We start from the raw sequence: 19,414 nt of genomic DNA, 5'->3' as shown, positions 1-19,414 counted from the left end.
GCTTATCCCATCTTCCAAATTTGTTTTGGCTTTTGTTCCTTAGATCACCGATTCATACAAACAGTATGATTTTGGAAAAGTTGTTCGGCTGTTACGAGCATTTTATACCAGAGAACTCTCCAACTTTTATTTCAGCATAATCAAAGACAGGTATGTGGGACTGAATATTCAAACATTTCTTGAGTGTCTACTCTGCTTGACAAACTCCGGGCGTACATCGGTGAGCCAGACGGGCGGCACTGTGCAATCATGAAGAAGTTGGGTTCTTGAGTTCAGGGGTAATACAACCTCATAATGTGATTATGAGAAGAGATGATATAAGGAACGTGCTTTGTGCTCTGCGTGGTAAAGTGAGCGCTCACTAAGCAGCAGGTGCCAGTGGGGGTAATGAATCTAGTCCCTGTTTTCAGAGGAGTTTATAAATTTTGAGGAGAGACCAAGAGACAGGCAACTGTTACCGTACGAACATTGTGTCAGATCAGTACTATCCAGTATCCTTTCAGAGGAGGGCTTGGTGCTTAGTCTTCCTGGGTGGCGGGTGAGCCACCGTGACGTGTCAGCCCCGACCCGGGAGCACCTCAGGGACCTCACACACGGGGATCGTAACCCCCAGTCCTCCGAACGCAGGAAGATGAATACCATCAACTAACGTATCAGTGGTCAGGGTTCCGGCTGTCGTCTCTCGGAAAACCGACGTGGACGCGGCGCCGCTGCGGGGAGTGTTGGGGGAAGGCGAGCGCACCCGCAAGGGGCGAACCGGGACAGAGGGTTGATCAGTCAAGTTCCGTGATGGAACATCTGCCTCGGAAAATCGGAAGGTGGTGAGAGCCAGAGGATCGGCCACTGCAGGAGGAGACCAGCCCGAGGCAGGCCCTGCCTCGGGCCTCGGCGCTCGCACTTGCGTGCGTGTAACGCCCCGCCGCGCACTTTGTTCTCGCCCAGGCTCTACTGTGAAAGCGCCGGCGACCCCGGACGGCGCTCCTGCCAGACCGCCCTGGCTGAAATCTTGGACGTGACGGTTCGTTCCTTGGCTCCCATTCTTCCTCACCTGGCTGAGGAAGCGTTCCAGCACATACCTTACGTCAAAGGTAAGGAACACTCGATTTGTTCTCCTGATGAGAAAGACCCTTCCCTGGTGAGGATGCGATTTCTGGTTTCCTCTACTCCGTGGAAGGGGCGCTTTCCCGTCCACGGTGCGCGCGTGTGGCAGGACAGGTCTTGGCCCTTCAACTGTCTCTGCCCTTGTTTGGGGCCGCGTACGATGCATTTCAGAACGGCCTCCAAGCCACCACGGAGTGCTTTCTGAAACGTACGAGCAACTCGACATGACCGCAAAATCAGTTTTTCCTCGATGCCTTTATAAATGTGTGAAATATATTTTAGGTTTTATTAAGACAAAGTGTGGTGCCTTTAGTGAATATTTTTATCACGGTTTTCCCCCCGATTGTTAATTAGTAAGCTTATAGTAAATTAGAACTATAGAAATTCAAAGAGAAAAAGTCAACTCACAATCTCGCTACGCAAAGACAACTACTGTTAATTTGGGGCTATTTTTTCGATTTTATTTTCTTCTAGGCATCCTTTTTTTCCTTTTGAGGTCTTACTATGTATTGTTTCCTTTGTTTAGATTTCCAAATGTGAATATAAATATTTGGTAAACATTTAGAATGGCTCCATAATATTTACCATAAATAACAATTCTTATTTTCTGTGAATAGATATTTCATGGTTAGAGGTCTGCGTATGGTTTAACACGGCTCTATGTGAATTACTTTACCTTTTTTTTTTTTTTTTTTTTATAGAACCCAAGAGTGTTTTTCGTACTGGGTGGATTCGAACAAGTTCTATCTGGAAGAAGCCAGGATTAGAGGAAGCAATAGAGGGCGCGTGTGCAATGAGAGATTCATTTCTTGGAAGCATCCCTGGTAAAAATGCCGCCGAGTACCAGGTTACCATTGTGATAGAGCCCGGGCTGCTTTTTGAGATAATAGAGGTGAGGAGTGGTTTGTACCTTTGAAAATGATGTTAGGATCCTACAGCCTCACCTGAAATTTGGCTTTTAAAAATCTCCGTGTAAGTAAGATTTTGTAGTTTCCAAATCTTGTAACCCTGATATTATCACAGATTCTGTTTCCTACTTTTCTGTGCTTCCTTTCCCTCCTTCTGCAAAGTATGTACTTTACCAGAGGGGCAGGGAAGGTGCAATAAAGTCCTATTTGAAATGCAAAACCTTGGGCCTGCTTGGATGTGACAGAAACCGATGACATTAGTTTCCAGTACATAAAAATTGAGAGTTTTGTGTTCAGGGTGTAGTTTGCTGCGAATTTTGTCAAAACAAATCCAAGAACGGATTTCAGTCTTTTTCTCAGGAAATCTGAAGAAAATTCATTTGCTGTGGCAAATCAGCATGCATTCTCTGAAAGCATTCATCCTATTTTTATTTCCGAAAGGACCATCAGCATTTTCTTCTTGGGATTCTTAGGGGTTCATTGGCCAGATTGACTTTCATGCCAACATACTGGCTCAAGATTTTTCTCCACTTTCAATGCTTGAGAAGAGAATTGATAACCTGTATTTTAGAAGTCTTACTGCTATCATAGTTTTCTGAAAAATGACCATCTCATTTGGTTGGTAAGCTCACTTTAAGTTTTTAGTAATGTGATTAAATTAGGATTTGAGGCTTGAAACAGCTAGTCTCTAGGAGATCGTTGACCATAGCGGAGGATTTCAGTAAGATACGTTTTAAAATCTACCGGTTGGCAGGCTCAGACTCCTTTATTTTATGAGCGGGAAACTGAGGACCGTTGCAACTGTGAGCGAGCTAAGGCTACACAGCCTAGTACTGGGCTTTTCTCCTGCATGTCATGTTTCTTTTGACTTCATTAGTTCTGAGTAGTAAGTTAAAAAAATACACCTTGTTTGGATCATTTACATTGGAAAAAACTTAGGGATTTAAAAAAATATGAATGTATTTTTCTTAGGAATTACGTTAGGTAGCTGTCAGATGATGGAGGCCTGGATCTATCAGTTACCAATTACATGAATTTGTTAAAACCAAATTAATTTCCTCAAAGCTCCTGTTTCCTCTTGAGCTTTTTTTTTTAAAGGAATGTCCATATTAGCTTACTAACTCATTTTGAAGAGCAGAATTACAATGAAAAATGGAAAAATTCTTATCAGACACCCAGCTTTCTAGTACTTCAGAAGAGTTCTGGGGGTAATTCAGTTGCCTCCATTGGTCTGTGTTGCTGAAAGCAGGTCTGCTCATGTAGCGCCTTGACCCCTCTCCTAAAGCGGGAGGCAGGGTGCAGGATGAAGAAGTCTGGGCCGTGAGGCCACTGGACCTGGGCTGGAATTGCAGCTCCCCACCTGCTGCCTGAGAACCGTGGGTGAGTGCACCCCTCCGAGTGGCTTTCCTCATTTGGAAAATGGGGATAAGAAACACTGTGTTTCTAATCATAAGGGACATTTAGCATCTAGCATAGTGAGGTACCTACTGGCTGGATTTTTTTTTAATTTTTTAAAATTTATTTTGAGAGAGAGAGAGGGAGAGAGAGCGCACGAGTGAGCACAAGTTGGGGAGGGGCAGAGAGAATGAGAGAATCCCAAGCAGGCTCCGCACCATCAGCACAGAGCCCGACGTGGGGCTTGAACTCACAAACTGTGAGATCATGACTCGAGCAGAAACCGAGAGTCAGACGCTTAACCGACTGCACCACCAGGTGCCCCTTGACTGGAAGATTTTATCTGAAGCGTTTCATTCTAGTTAAGAATGGATTTAGGAGATATTGGTACCAAAGGGTTACTCACAAAACACAAGAGTCTGTAGCATTTATTCTTACAACCTCAGTTTGCAGTAAAAATTGAGATGGTAACTTTGACATGCTCGTTCCCAGATGCTACAAGCTGAGGAGACTTCCAGCACCTCTCAGTTGAATGAATTAATGATGGCTTCCCAGACGACTTTACTCCCTGAGGAACCACGAACACTAACGACAGATGTGATTGAGCGCAAAGGGACGTTTCTGATCAATTTAGAAGGTAAGGAGGAGGCCACAGTAACGAGAGGGACCTGGAGAACTGAGTGATAATCGAAGGTCATCTCCAGCTTTCCCGTGGATTAGGTGTATTCTAAAGGCAGATATGTTCTTAGAATACATCTTTCTATGGGAAGTGGCTCAAGTTTCTAAGCGAGCTCTCAGGAGCGTCCTGCATGATGACCTTGGGAACCCAGGACTAGGGAGAGGAGAGAGCTTCCCTTGCTGTCCTGTGAGCAATTGATAGTTGTCATTGTGTGTGAAGTTAGTTGGCCTCACTCACTCCCGTTGGCTTTTTGTGCTCCTGTCCTTTGACACTCAGTACCCTAGTACTGCCTAGCTTGCCCTTCTCCAGCATTGACTCTGAAATTGCTTATTTTGCCCACCCTATGTTAACACATTTAGCCATTTTAAAGAATTCTTTTAGAGTGAGAGTGCGGGTGGGGGACGGGGCCAGAGCCAGGGAGAGAGACTGTCTCCGTGCTCAGTGCAGAGCCCGACATGGGGCTCGATCCCACGACCCTGGGACCAGGACGTGAGCCGAAATCAAGAGTCCTACTCAACCCACCCAGGCGCCCCAAGATGTAGGCATTCTTAATGAAGGGTTAAGGAAGAGGTCTTATCGAACTCGTGCCCACCACGGTCTCTCTCCCAAGCAAGTACTGTCGGTGATGCGATGGAGGCACAGCAACATTAACAGAGAATAACACGCGGGATCTCTGGGAAGGGGATGCTGCCTGTGTTTTCCAGAGTTGTTAGGTGTCATCGGGAGGTGTGAGGCTCATTTATGGGCATCAGTGTAAATCTGAGGCCTGGAAACCCTGACCACGTAGTAAAGATTCTCACTTGCTTCTCAAAATGTTAATGTACGTTGTTTGTATTATGGCTAGAAAATAACTTTCTTACGTGTATTCAGTCTGAAGTCTGAGCACTGATAATGGAGGAATTTTTCTCCATTGGTTTTCTTTTGGTCAAACCAAGCAATTTTTAAGTGGGCACAGTGCAGTTGTCACTAGAATTTTTCAACTTTTAAAAATTCTTGCGTAGGGGCTCCGGGGTGGCTCAGTCAGTTAAGCGTCCGACTTAGGTCACGATCTCACAGTTTGTGGGTTCGAGCCCCACGTCAGGCTCTGTGCTGCCTGCTTGCTCGGAGCCTGGAGCCTGCTTCTGATTCTGTGTCTCTGTCTCTCTCTGCCCCTACCCCGCTCACGCTTTGTCTCAGCTGTTTCTCAAAAAAATAAATGTAAAAAAAAAAAAAAATTTTTTTTTTTTAAGTCAAATTCTTGTGTAGCTAGAGAGGCAAAGTAATTTGTCAGAACTAAACCTGGATTAAAGAAGAGCAAGAAGGCCTGCTCTGCTCTGCCTGAGGAGATAACAGTTCAGTGACTTGTAGAAAAAGCAGTTAACCTCTCACTCAGGGTCTCCCGATTCCTCGGCCGTCCTCAGTCGTCAGATCGTGAGTCCCCCGTCATAGCCGTGTGCGTGTGAGGCAAATGAAGTAGAAACGACCGGTTTACCAGGGGAAGGAGAAGTTTCAAAAAAGGAGCGCCCGGCAGAGCCATCGGGAGCTAGGGATACAAGCGGACTGGCCCGTCAGAAAGCCTCTTGGTGTCCTTTCTCTCCCAGGTGGGGATATTCGCGAAGAGTCTTCCTATAAAGTAATCGTCATGCCGACCACCAAAGAAAAATGCCCCCGTTGTTGGAAGTACACCGCCGACTCTTCAGACGCGCTCTGCCCCCGGTGCACGCAAGTCGTCGCTGGAAGGGAATAGGTCACGCTGCTGCTCACGGTGGAGCGTTCACGGCACCGGCGAGAAACCCAAGATTTAGGTAATGAGTGGGAGAGGAGATGGTGGAGGAGAAGGGGCAAATTCAGAACTGTAAGTCTGTCCTGTGTTAGATAAAAAGTAACGTGTATGTATATACACACACGCAGAAAAATATACGTATGAAGATGGATCTGGACGGATCCATAACGGATTTATTCGGAACAGAGACACTGAATATGTTTGCCGTCAGAGGTGGCTGACCGGGAAATGTTTTATATTTTATAAACCTTCCTGACTCAGGATTTAAGTTCTCTAATGTCTAAAAATAAAGGCATCTGGAAAATTACCGACATTGGTGAAGTTGTGAAAATCAAGTGAAAAATATGGTTTTGAAGGCAAATGGCAGAGGTGCGTGTTCCCCTTCAGGCACAAAAAGAGTGATTTCATTCTGCCTCACTAGTGAACGTCAACCTCGTCACAACACATCGCCAGCAAACTTGTTATTCTCCTACAAGAGCGGAAAAAAACTTCATACTTGTATTTATGAATGCTGAAACATGAAAGCTGAAAATTTATTTCACTAACATACGTAAGTTCACAACAAGGAACAGACACAGAAAATGAAAGTCTATACAGAGGGTCACTACTTACAGTACATTAGAGAAGAGCGTTTTATAAACAATTTAGTACTGGATTAAAACCTTGCGAGGGATGGCTAATTCTATCAGCAGAAATCTAACTTTCAGAAGCCCAACAAACTCATTCCTGTCAGTGTGAGAAAGGGCTTTCACTGTTGCTATGGCATCCTTTAAAAAGATTTGTCTCTTGTAAATGAAGGAGCCGCAGCAACTTGTAAGTGAATGGTGTATTCCACATGAGCTTCATACTATTAAATCTTTCCTTTGATTTTAAATTGTAACCATTTTTTTTTTTAAAGACACTTTAACAGTGCTTACTTTGACCTTAGATGAGTTTTTATAACAAAGGCGAAACTTCCTTTCTTATTTTTGCAATAGTATGCAGGAAGCTTTTAGAAGGTCAGTGCTGTGTTCTTCCCCACCTGGTTTGGTTTGTCCTGGCTCTTCTAGGTCTACATCTAAACACAACCTGTAATGTAGAAGTTATGACGATTGGAACATTCCTGTTTTCCTTCAGCATTACATAGTGGGACTTAACAAGGGACAGAATGCCTATTTAATGTTAGTGAAGAGAGGGGGGTGGCAGTTCTAAGAAAACACGACTGGTTCTTGGCTTCCCATCACTAAGTGCAGCCGACCTTTGTTCCAGAAACCACCCATTATTCTACATACAGTTTAATTCCTTTATTTGTGGCTAACAGGTAATAAATATTTAGCTGCTTTTCTTTTTTTTTTTTAATTTTTTTTTAATGTTTATTTATTTTTGAGAGAGAGAGAGACAGAACATGAACGGGGGAGGGTCAGAGAGAGAGGGAGACACAGAATCGGAAGCAGGCTCCACGCTCTGAGCTGTCTGCACAGAGCCCGATGCGGGGCTCGAACTCACCGTGAGATCACGACCTGAGCCGAAGTCGGACGCTCAACCGACTGAGCCACCCAGGCGCCCCTAGCTGCTTTTCTTAACCATGTAACCATGAATTAAGCATGTAATTCAATTTTAAAATTCTGTGAATGGTCCACTTTAGGATCACAAATGTAACTAGAGATTTGTAATTCAGCGATTGGTTACAGTTCTATGAGCCATATTTTAGCTTATTACTCTCAACAATCCCCAAATTTGATCATGAGTCCTACCAGAATTAGTCTAACCAGGTTTATTCTCTAAAATGCTCATTAGGTACCCCTTCCCCCAGAAATGACACTTGGATCAAAGTGAGGATTTAAAGTTTCTTTGACCAGCCCCCAAAATTCATAACTACTTTCAGACTAAGCTTTTGGGATGCATATAACAAGTGACTACATAAAGCTAGGTAGGTTCACAAGAAATCACACAAATGGGTCTGGATGGGGCAGCGGAGATCCAAGCAGAGGGTGAGACGTTGGGCTAGCTTTCGGTCCTTCTCAGTGCTGCCACGGTACAGCGGGACCTTCGACCAGGCTTACAGGCCCTCACCCAAATAGTCGAGACGTCTTCCAACTTTATCTTTCAAGATTTTTAAATTAGACAGTAATTATTAAGTCTTAGACTGTTCAGTTCATATTCGGGTGTTATCTTTTAGTTAAAAAGAATTAGGATATCCTCTGAGGATCCTCAGACATAAGACTTTTTTCTTTAGTCCTTGAGGGGCATGCTCCTCAATTCTCCAATCGCTAAAGTTGGCTTCTCACAAGTACGAAACAAACTTCGGTATCACAATGAGTTACTATGAATAACACCTGTGATCCATGACAGAGGTCAGTAATTGCACTATATGGCTACATTCCAAAAATACACCGTTATACTCGGTATTTGTGGAGCTTTTACAGAGTTTTGGTTAATCTGGTTTTACTCAACAAGTAATTATTCAGCACTTGGACTGCACAGGCACTCTCGGGTACAAGATCATCTTATTCTCTCCACCCAGCTGTGAGGTAGGTTTGCGGAGCCGTAATTATCACCGAGCCTTTTCTGGGCTGTTCCCAAGAACAGATAACATTACCATATCCCAGAAGCAGACGTTTCTAAACACTGGTAGGAAAAATACAGTGGGACTTAAATTTTTAGCATCGTTGCCCTTTTTTTAAAACATAAATTTTACAAGACAGTACAGTTTTACAATCACCTGATGTGGATACAACTTTGAATCTTGGCAAAGGGAAATCTCAGCTTACACCGTAATTAACTTTGCTGTGTGCCTGCGTCGCGGATTCTCAAGTTGGCAAGCACAGCAGGTTAAGGTTCTGTTCAGCGTCCCTTCGGATGAATGTGATGATCTCGAACCCGTTCTTCCTCCAAAGCAAGGTCATCCTCCGGTGGCGGCAGCATAACCTCTGGGAAAGAGCCTGTCCGCGTCCTGACTCCAGGCGGCAGCCCGGGTGTGGGACTGGAGCATGCTGACAAAAGCGGGTGGGTCGTTTCCCTCATTTTACTGACAGGGACTACACATGAACACGTTTAAATTTAATTACAATAACATTTCAAGTACAAAATATAGACTCTGATAATAACATAATCTGTAAATTATAACCCATTTGAAATAGCAAAGTTTACCAATAAAGCTACTTAAAGTGCTTAAATTAGAAATAAACAGTAAAACACCTGTTAGTAATTAATGGTATCATTAATACTTGTTTATATTTTATCTTCAATATTAACGAAAGGAGTGGATTTAGCCAGAACTGCACTTTTAAAAGTAGTATGTGTTTTTATTTTACAAAAGAAAAAAGATAGACTCCCTCCATAAAATTCCAGATCTTACTATGTAAAATTACCATGCACTAATTCATGTTGTTCACAACTGTAGACGGTTCACAACTGGCTGAGTGTCACAAAGAAGGACTCGCTATGGCTTCCACAGCTTCAATGAGGTGTAAGGCTAAACTGTACTGCCCGTGGTTTTCCGGTAGCAGCTCGATTACTTTATGTACTAGTTTAGCTGTTGTTGCGATTGGCACTTCTGTGTTTTGAAGATCCTGGGGGTTCTGCAAATGGAACAAAAAATGGCCAGTCATACACAACAGTAACTGTTGGTCGCTTCAGAGTTATCAGAATAGTTACTTCCTAGTAAGAATGCTTTCCTTTGGACCTAAATTAAACTTGTAATTTAAATCTTCTCCTTAACCGTTATTAAATATGCATTTGAGAAAACACCCACGGGCACCTGGGTGGCTCAGTCAGGTAAGCGTCCCACTCTTGATTTCAGCTCAGGTCACGATCTTACGGTTCGTGAGATCGAGCCCCACGTCGGGCTCTGCGCTGACGGCACAGAGCCTGCCTGGGATTCTCTCCCTCTCTCCGCCCCTCCCCCGCTTACTCTGTCTCTGATAGACGACAGACAGACAGACAGACAGACAGGTAGACGGCAGGCATCCGGTGGCCTCATCGGTCCCACGCTCCCGTACTCACCATCGCTTTCAGCCAGGTACAGAGCGTGGGTGGGAGGCGGGCCAGCAGCTCCATGCCTTCTTTCGTCTGGGTGCGGAGAAGAGCGTGCGCCAGTCTCTGCCCTGTTAACACCAGCAGCTGAGAGGCGAGGACCTCTTTGTCCTGAACCTGGAGGATGGCCTGAGGAGATGAACGTGGACAAACGTACGGTAAGAGCTAACAGATTTATTTACTCCAGGAAAGGCTTTGCCAGCGAAGAGATTCCCGTTCATTTTTGAGCTGTGGCCATGTATACAACCAACGAAGAAAAGTCCAAATCAAATTTGGCATTCAAAATTCAAATTTCTCCTCATCACCTAATTTTTCTTATCCCCTAATTTTTTAATTCAACATGACTAGAAGAGTCAGTTTTTAAATTTCTGGCAAAGAAGGGGACTTAAAATCACATCATGACTGCTAACGACCCTCTAATGGCTTCCGAACACACTCTGAATCACCACGAGGTACGAGACAGGACCTGGCCCCTGCCGACCTCCCGCCTCGTCTCTGACGTCTTCATCTTCCGTGCTATGTACGGTCCCCCACGCGGGCCCTTCTGGCCTGGCACGCTGCCAAGCTAGTCCCGCTACGGGGCCTCTGTTCTTGTCGCTACTCGGGCCGCGAGCTCTGTTGCCCCAGTTTTCTGTTACTGGCTGCATCTTCTCCTCGGGGGCTCGGTTCAGATGTCACCTCTGACCACCGCTGTTCGTCACAGCGTTTCTCACTCAATACAGGAGTCAGCGTGCTCTTCTGCTACCAGCAGACTATTGATCCCACGAGGAAGGGATCTGGTCTGTGTGTTTTACTCTTGTGCCCTTTGCATAGAACAGGCCTGACACACTGGAGGAGTCTGTTAAACACAGACCAGAAACGGGCAACTGACTACAGTTTTATTATTTTAATATTCTTTTATTTGGGGGCCTAGAAGTTCTAACAGAAAGAAAAGCGAAAAGCTTAACTGGAGACTTTTCTGATTCTTTACTCCAACTATAAATGTTCTAACTTGAGCCCCCACCTCCCGCTCCTACGGTGATATTACCTCTTCTCCTAAGTGGTCAACTCCATAGTTGTAGAGTTCCCCCACATAATGCCTTCGAACAACATCTTCACTAACTTGAAGGTGATGAGCCAAATCCACGGCCAGAACTGGCCAATCTTGGTCTTTCCCAAAAGGAGTGGTTGGTGCCTCTTCAGAGGACTCTCTGTCCTTCATGACTGAATGCTGGGCCTGGACGGCTGCACTAACGACTTTCAGTAAGAACTCAAAAATGGAGAAGGACACAGAGCACTGTTAGTATATCTCGTTTTAAAATGTCTAAATCAAAGTAATTGTTGGCTTTCCTCTCAATCAGGGTAGCTTTTCCATTAAAATTAATGATCAGGGCGCCTGGGTGGCTCAGTCGGTTAAGTGTCCGACTTCAGCTCAGGTCACGATCTCACGGTCCGTGAGTTCGAGCCCCGCGTCGGGCTCTGGGCCGATGGCTCAGAGCCTGGAGCCTGCTTCCGAGTCTGTGTCTCCCTCTCTCTCTGCCCCTCCCCCGTTCATGCTCTGTCTCTCTCTGTCTCAAAAATAAATAAACGTTAAAAAAAATTAAAAAAAATAAATAAATAAATTCTTTAAAAAAAAAAAAAAATGATCAAAGAGGAACATACACTTGAAAGGAAAAATGGCTCTCCAGAATACCCTGGAAGTGGTCGCCATCCTTTAAGACCTGCTACGTTTTTTATTTACTATTATATTCTGAGACACACAAACAAAATCCAGTAATTGTAATTTACCTGTTGTCGTACAGAAATAAAGTTTGGATCCATTTCCCCACTAGGTAATAACTGAATTGAAGTTAGGTCTTTGAAAAATGCATTCTTCCCCTGAAGAGAAAGAAAAGACCAAAAAAACTGATGAGTACATTACTATTAAAGGCAAGACAAAAGATTTTAAAATTTAGGCATTTAATGGATAAGTCACGGTTGATGTTTCTTCTCCTTGAACAGTAACATTTCAGAATTTTTATAATAATTATCACTTAATTTTTATAATAATTATCTAGTATACGGTAGGCAGCCTTTAAGGTATGATCCCCCTCCCCCTGCTATGCAGGCCTCGGGTTGTCCCCTGCCCTTGAGTGGGGGCTGGACCTGGTGCCAGCAGAAGAGCAGAGATGTTAGCGTGTCACTTTCCAGATTTGGGTGCTCACATTCACGCTCCTTGCCCTGAGGGAAGCCAGCACCCACAGCAACCACGGAAGCCCGCAAGTGGATCCCCCGATCTCCACCCCAGTTGGGCCTCGAGGTGGGACTGCCGCCCGGCTAAAACCCTACCTCAAGACTCCTGAAAGCCTTTGAGCCTGAGGCACCTAACTAAGGGGTGGAGGGCGGGCAGAACCCAGATTCCTGACCCAGGAAAATGGTAGTAAATGTTTGTTGTTTTCAGCCACTAAATTTTGAGATAATTTGTTATGCAGTAATAGATAACAAAGACATGTGTGTACTCTGAATTCTTTTAAAAACACTTGTTCAACTCGGAAGTCATCTTTAAGAGAATGGATGTGTGTCTGAAAAGGCGAAGCAGAACATCAGAAAGCTGGATTTCAGAACTTCCTTGGAAGGAAGTGTAACACAGAGCCAAGAACACCGGCCTCCGGAAGTTGCCAAGACCCAGCTTCTAGTCCCAGGCCCACACTTGCCACCATGTTATCTTGGACAAACGACCCCACCATCCCAGGCTGCTGTGTGTTCACCTGCAGACAGTCATCGGGTATCTTCTAACGTATTTTCTAGACCCAAAGGTTATCCATAGCGTGACTGCCAATGAGGTTAAAGCTACTCATCCTTTAGTGAGGAGAAACAGCAGACTCCCTAGGGCAAGCCCCTGCATTACAGACATCACTGATTCAATTTTTCCACAAACTCACGCACAATTTGTTACTCTCTAGATTCCGCCCGGTGGTCTCAGTTATAATGAGGGTCTACCGTACGTGAGGGCCTCTGGGCGGGGAACACGTATGCACAGCTATCACAGCACCATTTGTTTACCACGTTCTCGACACCGCTCAGCACTTCGTGTTAAGTGAACGTAACCCTCAGAACCACCATAAAGCAGGTGCTAGAATCATCACTTCTGAATGAGAAAACTGAGGCCAGGAGAAGCTCAGGAAGACTCGCCAGGAAATGGCAGAGCTAGGATTCGGTTTCACCAGCCAAACCCCACCGCCTCTGCACGTGAGAGTCCCACAGCTGTCTCGGGGCATCCTGGCATGACCTGGGCTGGGACTGACATCACCACCGGGCTTGTCCAATACGTGTTCTGGTCTCACAAGCTCCCTGAGGGGACTACTGAGCTAGGCACGCGGTTTTAGTTTTTCTTTAAAGAAAAAAAATTTACCCTCTGCTTTTACAAACATCAACGCAAGCTATAAACATTCATCCAGAATCTATGTTCACAAATGTAAAAACTATATCATTACTTTATGAGGTAGGTAAAAAGTTGTCATCAGCCTTCTACCTTTCAAAGGTCAACTACTGAGATTTAAACGTGAAAATAACTTTCTTAAAACATCGCTACTTCTGTTTGTATCTACCCCCTAACTCAACACATCCAAAACCCCTCTACATGGGCTTCCTTGGGAAGCCACGAGCCTTCCAAGCTTGGGAGCTCATGGAACCGGGGCCCCTTCGTGTCCTGCGGCGCTTTTCCCAGCCTGTCCCCATGGTACAGGTTCCCCCAGACCCTCCACGACTTCCTCTTCTCCCCAGTCCACACCCTCAGTGACTCATCGCTGTCACTGGTTCCCCAGACCACGGCCGCGTCTCCCCTCTTCTGCATCCTGCTGACGCTGACTCTTCTCTAACATCTCCTTAATTTTAAATTTATTAAACATTTACTGGGCTCCTGTGGCATGCCAGGCATGGCACAGAGCCGGGGGAACAGCGAAGACGTGGTAAGTTAGGGAGTGCAGAGCAAGACCTGGAGGAGAAGGTGACACTTAAGTGAGAAAGGGACAACACGCAGAAGCTGTGGCCACAGCAAAACCACGGTCTAGGAAAACGGGCCACCGCAGTGAGAAGAGGGAAAAGTGTCTGCCTGCTCTAGGGGAGGGGGTAGTCAGGAGTCGCTGCAGGGCAGGTGCACGGAGGAACGGGTGGAGGGAGGAGAGGCAGCCCCTGGTGCGGAGAGCCTTCCTCTGCCTCCAGCGCAGTAACGGGCCGGCGTCTCCCGCCCCACCCGCGCTCTCCCCGCTAAAGGGACCTGTGAATTTGGGACAAGCCGCTGAGCATTCCCTGTGTTCCTTCTTCAGGGGGCAGCCTCTGTGCAGGGAGCAGGAGCCTGAAGGGCAGCCCGCGCGAGTCCAGCCGTGCCCCAGGCACGTGAGTCACTGAGGGTGAAATACACCACTTTCCCACAAGGCTAAGCTGTGTTCTCCAACTCTGCTTCTGTCAGTGAAAGGCTAAGTAATAAAGCTGGCCAACCGCCTGACTTCTGATTTTCATCTCCAGCTGTCTGGATCCTGTCTGAGTAAATGTGCATTCTGGAAAGGGAATTGTGGCAGCGTGGGACTGGACGGAGAGAAAGCGAAAGACCAGAAGGCCTGAACTGGGTGATGGGGAGGGATGGACGGAGGCGGTTTCAGGAAGAATCGACGAGAGGGGCTTGAAGGGGAGACAGCAAGAGACCTTCACAGCTTCCCGTCCGCCCGGGCGTAGCCGGGGATGAGGAGGACAGCAGCGTAGGTCAAGGGCAGAGTGCAGGTGAGGGGGTCGAGACAGATTTTAGATATGAAGTGTCTGGGGTCGCACAGCACATTCTGAGAGAGACAGGATCCCCCTGAGTCACACAAGTACCGAGCAACTTCAAGTGTGAAAGATGAGTCTGGCTCCTCGTCCTGCAAGACCCTCGGCTCCTAGGTGGCTCGGGCGTCCTCGGAGGGACTTACCTTACTATCAAAGAGTGAAAGCGGCTTCACGGTTTTCAGAGAAAACCTCATAATGGCGAAGAGGATGGAGCACAGGACGGAATGGTGCTCCACCAGCGGGTAGTGGATGTGTTTCTGCTCGAAGGCCAGCTCCACGATCGAGATCGGTCCTTCGACGGCGAGCCACGCGTCCTCCGTATCCAGGACAGGTGCCTGCATTTCATCCCTGCTAACGTCAGCCTACGTGTTTTCAGAACAGAGAACTGTGTTCAGAACCGGAGAGATAACAGCTTCCAAACACGTTAACGAGCTTTACCAGTAGGAAGTACAAACCCCTTTTGTCCCCGCACCTCCGATTTACAACAAATCTAATCCTTTATAAGAAACCACTATTTTGGGGGCTTAAGTCAAAACTAAGAAATGAATAAATGAAAAAACTTTTTTCTCTAGTCCAATGATTTTAAAAACATTTAGGGGCGCCCGGGTGGCTCAGTAAGTTAAGCGTCCAACTTCGGCTCAGGTCATGATCTCATGGTTCATGGGTACGAGCCCCACATCAGACGCTGTGCTGACAGCTCAGCCTGGAACCTGTATTGCATTCTGTGTCTCCCTGTCTGTCTGTCTGCCTGTCCCCCGCTCGTGCTCTCTCTCTCAAAAATAAACACTGAAAAAAATTAATAAAAAAAAAAAACATTTACTGTCTTAGTTCAGAATGCAAATACACCTCTTTTACCTCCATTAAAGTCTGAAGAAGATCCAAGCAGGAGCCGAGGAAAGAGGTCATTGCCGTGTCGCTCATCCCCACATCCTGTTGTTTTTTTTTTTTAAAGGAACATAATTAGTGCCAGGAGCAAAGCTGCTACACTTACTATCAGAAAAATAAAAAACAGGCCTATGTAACTGTCTGCGCTGCACAGACAGGAAGACCCGGGCACATTTTATTCCTTTCTTGAGCGTCAACTAATTTTAAATCGGGCTTTAAAAATTATGGTACCACTATCAACTTTATGAAAGTTAGTGTCCTTCGTGTGTTGAAAGACATGGTGTCGTCAGACGCCATAGACGGTGGCACTCTGCTTGCGGGCAGGCTCGCTAAGGCACGTCACAGCCACCTGCGTGAGACCGCACAGCCACACACACGACCCTGGCACGGGAAGACGCACACACGAAAGCCCCATCTGTCAGGTCGCGAGAAAACAACCTGCTCTGGTTTTGGAGCGTCCTTCAGGGATGGAGCTGAACCCTCTAAACAAAACCTGAATCCTCGAGCCTGTGAACTAAACACCAGACCCGTGCGGTGGGCACCAGGCCGTTCCTCCTGACTCCAGATTGACCCATAAGGTACCGGTGCCTGGAGTCAACATCAACAACCAACCAATAAGCCCCTCACATCTAAGGGATCCAGAGCGCACACAGGTATAACCGTAGCCACAGAGCCACTCTCGAGGGCACAGCGGAAGAATCTTCGACGGTGGCGGCTTTTCAGGGCTGTGGGCCTAGAACGGCTACATGCACGTGCCCCGTTACTTCCTAAGGTGTTGCAATAAGAATACTTCAAAGCTTCAAGCAAAAGTGCACTGTTAATCACTGGCCTCAAACAGAAGCCCAGTATCCGTGGGCTGGAATGTTGCTTAAGGCTATTCGTACAATGGTTGTTCCATAAAGGTGGCTACGTTCGCTCGTGAATCTGCCCCGACTGGACACTGGCTGCCGCCGTCAGGAAGCGCAGAAACCACGCGCGGCAAAGCCAAGACGGCCTGGCGCCCTCCCATCCACGGTCCAGACTGAAGACACCTTGTGGAAACTCACCTGACACACAGCATCTGACAACCTGGAAAGGTCAATTAAAGTCGGCCTCAGTTCGTGACCAGTCTCCTTAGTATCACACTCTCTTTCCACCTTTATCTCCTGACAGGTCACCAAAATGGTAACAAAGGCAAAGTTCACCCCTGCCTGAAGTTAATAAGGCACCTACGTAAAGCACAGGATTAACTATACATCCAGTTAAAGGAGATTCACTTACCCTTCGGCATAACCTATCCTTTGGTGATTTTCCAACCTAAGGCAAAAGGACACAGAATACTATATTTATTTAACAATTGAAAAAAAAAGGCATTACTATGGTATAGGAAATAAAAAGTAACGAAATTTAAAGAACCTAAATCGAGCTATAAATAAATGTTGGTTCTGCTCATTTAACTTTGTGGTGGAACTTAAAACATATATTATGAAAATATGTCACGCTGGGCCCCCAAATAATCCTTTCAAAAATAAATATTTTTGAACTATTAAATAAAAAAAGAACTCTAAAAATCTGGTGATCAATTTGTACAATCAAGTAACTGTGTTGCCTTCAAACCCAGAACAAAACTCAAGGTTATGAATAAAGAGCAGCTAAGAATTCTGCCTGTTGATAAAGACACACGATAATTTTTTAAATGGTAAGGAGAGACAATCTAATGCAGACAGAAGTTAAATTCCTAGCTCAGAAAACTGGTTGATTTTCTCGATTCCGTAAGCACGGAGATTCCACCGTGCACTTTACCCAAGGTGATAAGTGGGAGCGGAAAGTTCTGCTCTTCAGGAACATGCCTTGATCAGAATTCACAAGAGGCAGTGGTAAGTACCAGGGATGGGACTCCAGCACAAAGGCCTCTTCACCTCGTTGCCTCTCCTGAGATCACTGCCATGGCCTTCACACGACCAAGCCCAGCCTGTCCCAATCCCAACATTTCACCCTGTTGCCTGCAAAATGCAAACCTGAACCTATCGTTCCCCTGCATTGAGCTGCCCCAGTGTCTTCAAGACAAAGAAGGGCCACCACTGACGACCCTCCCCCTGCCGTATGTGCCCTATGCTGAGTGGTCTACACGTACCATTAGAAAACCCCAAATCCAGGGCCTACCCGGGAAGTACTTCATGCCCTGCTTCCTGCACTTTCCTAAGCCTGCGCTTCAAGCACACGAAGCTACTCGCAGCTCTGAATCAAAAACACAGCCTCCTGTGTCCACGACTTTGTTGTTAATGCCTCTTCTTCTCACCCACTGCTTCGTACGTACTAATCTTCAAAATTCAGCCCAGAAGCCCTCCCTCTGGTCTGTTACTTACTTCCTCTTCTCCACTCCAAAGGCAGCCTATGTACCCTGTGGACTGGGAGTCCTCCGAGGGCAGGGACTGGGGCTTTTAGCTCTGTGGCCGTAGAACTTAGCACAGTTCTTGGCACAGAAGAGATACTCATCATAATCAATACTTGTCAAATGACCATCAAAATTCTCTGCCTCCTCGTTCAGGACTGCTCAAAAAATTCAAATCCAGGTTGTGAGGCTCAAGCGTGACCGGGGACGGGAGAATGCTAGAACACTAAGCAGTAACATACACGCAGAACTCTTGCGTCACTATTCTCCCAAAAGAGCAGCGGTCGGAGGTGCAGGTGAACAGAACAGGATCAGAAAGGCCACAGGAGTGAGTTTCGAAAAAGAAACATTTAAGCAGGCAAGGAAGGTGAGCACACAGGGAAAAACAGGTGTAACTAGAAAAACATGTTACCGGTGACAGGAGCTGTGGCCCAAAGTGGGTCTGAGTGTAGCGCTGCTCATGGCTTAGGAACGTCTGTCACCGACATCAGAAAGAACATGTTGTAATTACAGCGGTAACTCTCCTGACATCCGCTTAACTGAGCCACATGAACCTCCCTCTGGACGGGCCTGGGGACGGTGACGACGGCCTGGCGCCCAGCTTGGGGGCAGGGCCCCACCGGCTGCAGTCTTTGCCCAGGTGCTGGGTTTGCTCCCAACGCTGCTCACGCTGGGTGTCATATGTAATGTCACAATTATGCAACTTAATGAAATAACTGATAAAACGTGAGGAAACAAAGGGAGTTGTTTATTTAACTACCAGGTTGAAGGCTTTCAAAACATTTGTGGAGATTTAACACCGATGTCTACTGGATTAGACGGAGGGACAGCTACAAAGATGAGGGCAGAGCTTATAAAATCTAAACATTTTGCACTCAGACTGCATCACAACGTTAAAGAATCAGGATCTAGAAATCACAGGCCAGGCATTAGGGGTGAGGCTTACGTAGGAAAACCAAAGTAGGGTGGCAGTCCTACTCAAAGAACATATCTTAGCCCTACATCCAAAGATTGATGAGAAACTGTATATTTGTACACTTCAATTTCAGCTCCAGTCATGACCTCATGGTTTGTGGGTTCAAGCCCCGTACTGGGCTCTGTGCTGACAGTGCTGAACCTGCTTGAGATTCTCTCTCTCTCTCTCTCTCTCCCACCCCACCCCTCCCCTGCTCACGGGCTCGTTCTCTCTCTCTCCCTCCACTCTCTCTCTCAAAATAAAGAAGACTTAAAAAAGATTAAAAAAAATAATAATAAGGTGCGAGGCACCTGGGTGGCTCAGTCAGGCGTCTGACTCCTGATTTCGGCTCAGGTCATGATCTTGCAGTCATGAGATTGAGCCCCGTGTCCAGCTCTGTGCTGAGCACAGAGCCTGCTTGGGATTCTCTCTCGCCCTCTGCCCCTCCCCCACTCCTTCCCTCTTTTTCTCAAAATAAACATTAAAGAAAAAGTGCAAATCCCTGATTCAACCACGAGTCTTACTCTCTTTGCTTAAGGAGCTTTTAAAGTAAATTACTTTCAAGGAC

The 19,414-nt window shown here is 46.2% G+C and overlaps 2 protein-coding genes across 6 annotated transcripts in view; one reads left to right on the top strand and one right to left on the bottom strand.

Moving 5' to 3' along the window:
- Window positions 1-6,152, top strand: part of IARS2 (isoleucyl-tRNA synthetase 2, mitochondrial) — a 65,692-nt gene extending 59,540 nt beyond the window's left edge. Inside the window, exons 19-23 of the mRNA XM_027074993.2 lie at window positions 44-150; window positions 943-1,088; window positions 1,803-1,993; window positions 3,897-4,041; window positions 5,664-6,152. Coding sequence (XP_026930794.1) covers window positions 44-150; window positions 943-1,088; window positions 1,803-1,993; window positions 3,897-4,041; window positions 5,664-5,809 — 735 coding nt within the window. The 3' untranslated portion in view covers window positions 5,810-6,152. The remainder of the gene's footprint in view (window positions 1-43; window positions 151-942; window positions 1,089-1,802; window positions 1,994-3,896; window positions 4,042-5,663) is intronic.
- Window positions 6,153-6,341: 189 nt separating this feature from the next.
- RAB3GAP2 (RAB3 GTPase activating non-catalytic protein subunit 2) overlaps window positions 6,342-19,414 on the bottom strand; it is a 102,923-nt gene continuing 89,850 nt past the window's right edge. For 2 of the 5 annotated variants that reach the window (XM_027074994.2, XM_027074996.2), the window contains exons 29-36: window positions 18,304-18,366; window positions 16,781-16,816; window positions 15,491-15,565; window positions 14,779-14,997; window positions 11,627-11,716; window positions 10,887-11,108; window positions 9,830-9,988; window positions 6,342-9,405 (exon numbers count right to left, since the gene is read on the bottom strand). In XM_027074994.2, the coding sequence (XP_026930795.2) occupies window positions 9,250-9,405; window positions 9,830-9,988; window positions 10,887-11,108; window positions 11,627-11,716; window positions 14,779-14,997; window positions 15,491-15,565; window positions 16,781-16,816; window positions 18,304-18,366 (1,020 nt within the window). In that variant the 3' untranslated portion in view covers window positions 6,342-9,249. The remainder of the gene's footprint in view (window positions 9,406-9,829; window positions 9,989-10,886; window positions 11,109-11,626; window positions 11,717-14,778; window positions 14,998-15,490; window positions 15,566-16,780; window positions 16,817-18,303; window positions 18,367-19,414) is intronic. The other 3 variants (XM_027074997.2, XM_027074998.2, XR_003425743.2) reach the window with 2 other exon arrangements.

The sequence above is a fragment of the Acinonyx jubatus genome, chromosome E4 (genome assembly GCF_027475565.1).
Source record: "Acinonyx jubatus isolate Ajub_Pintada_27869175 chromosome E4, VMU_Ajub_asm_v1.0, whole genome shotgun sequence".
Taxonomy (NCBI): Eukaryota; Metazoa; Chordata; class Mammalia; order Carnivora; family Felidae; genus Acinonyx; species Acinonyx jubatus.
This window is presented reverse-complemented; position numbering and strand designations above follow the sequence as displayed.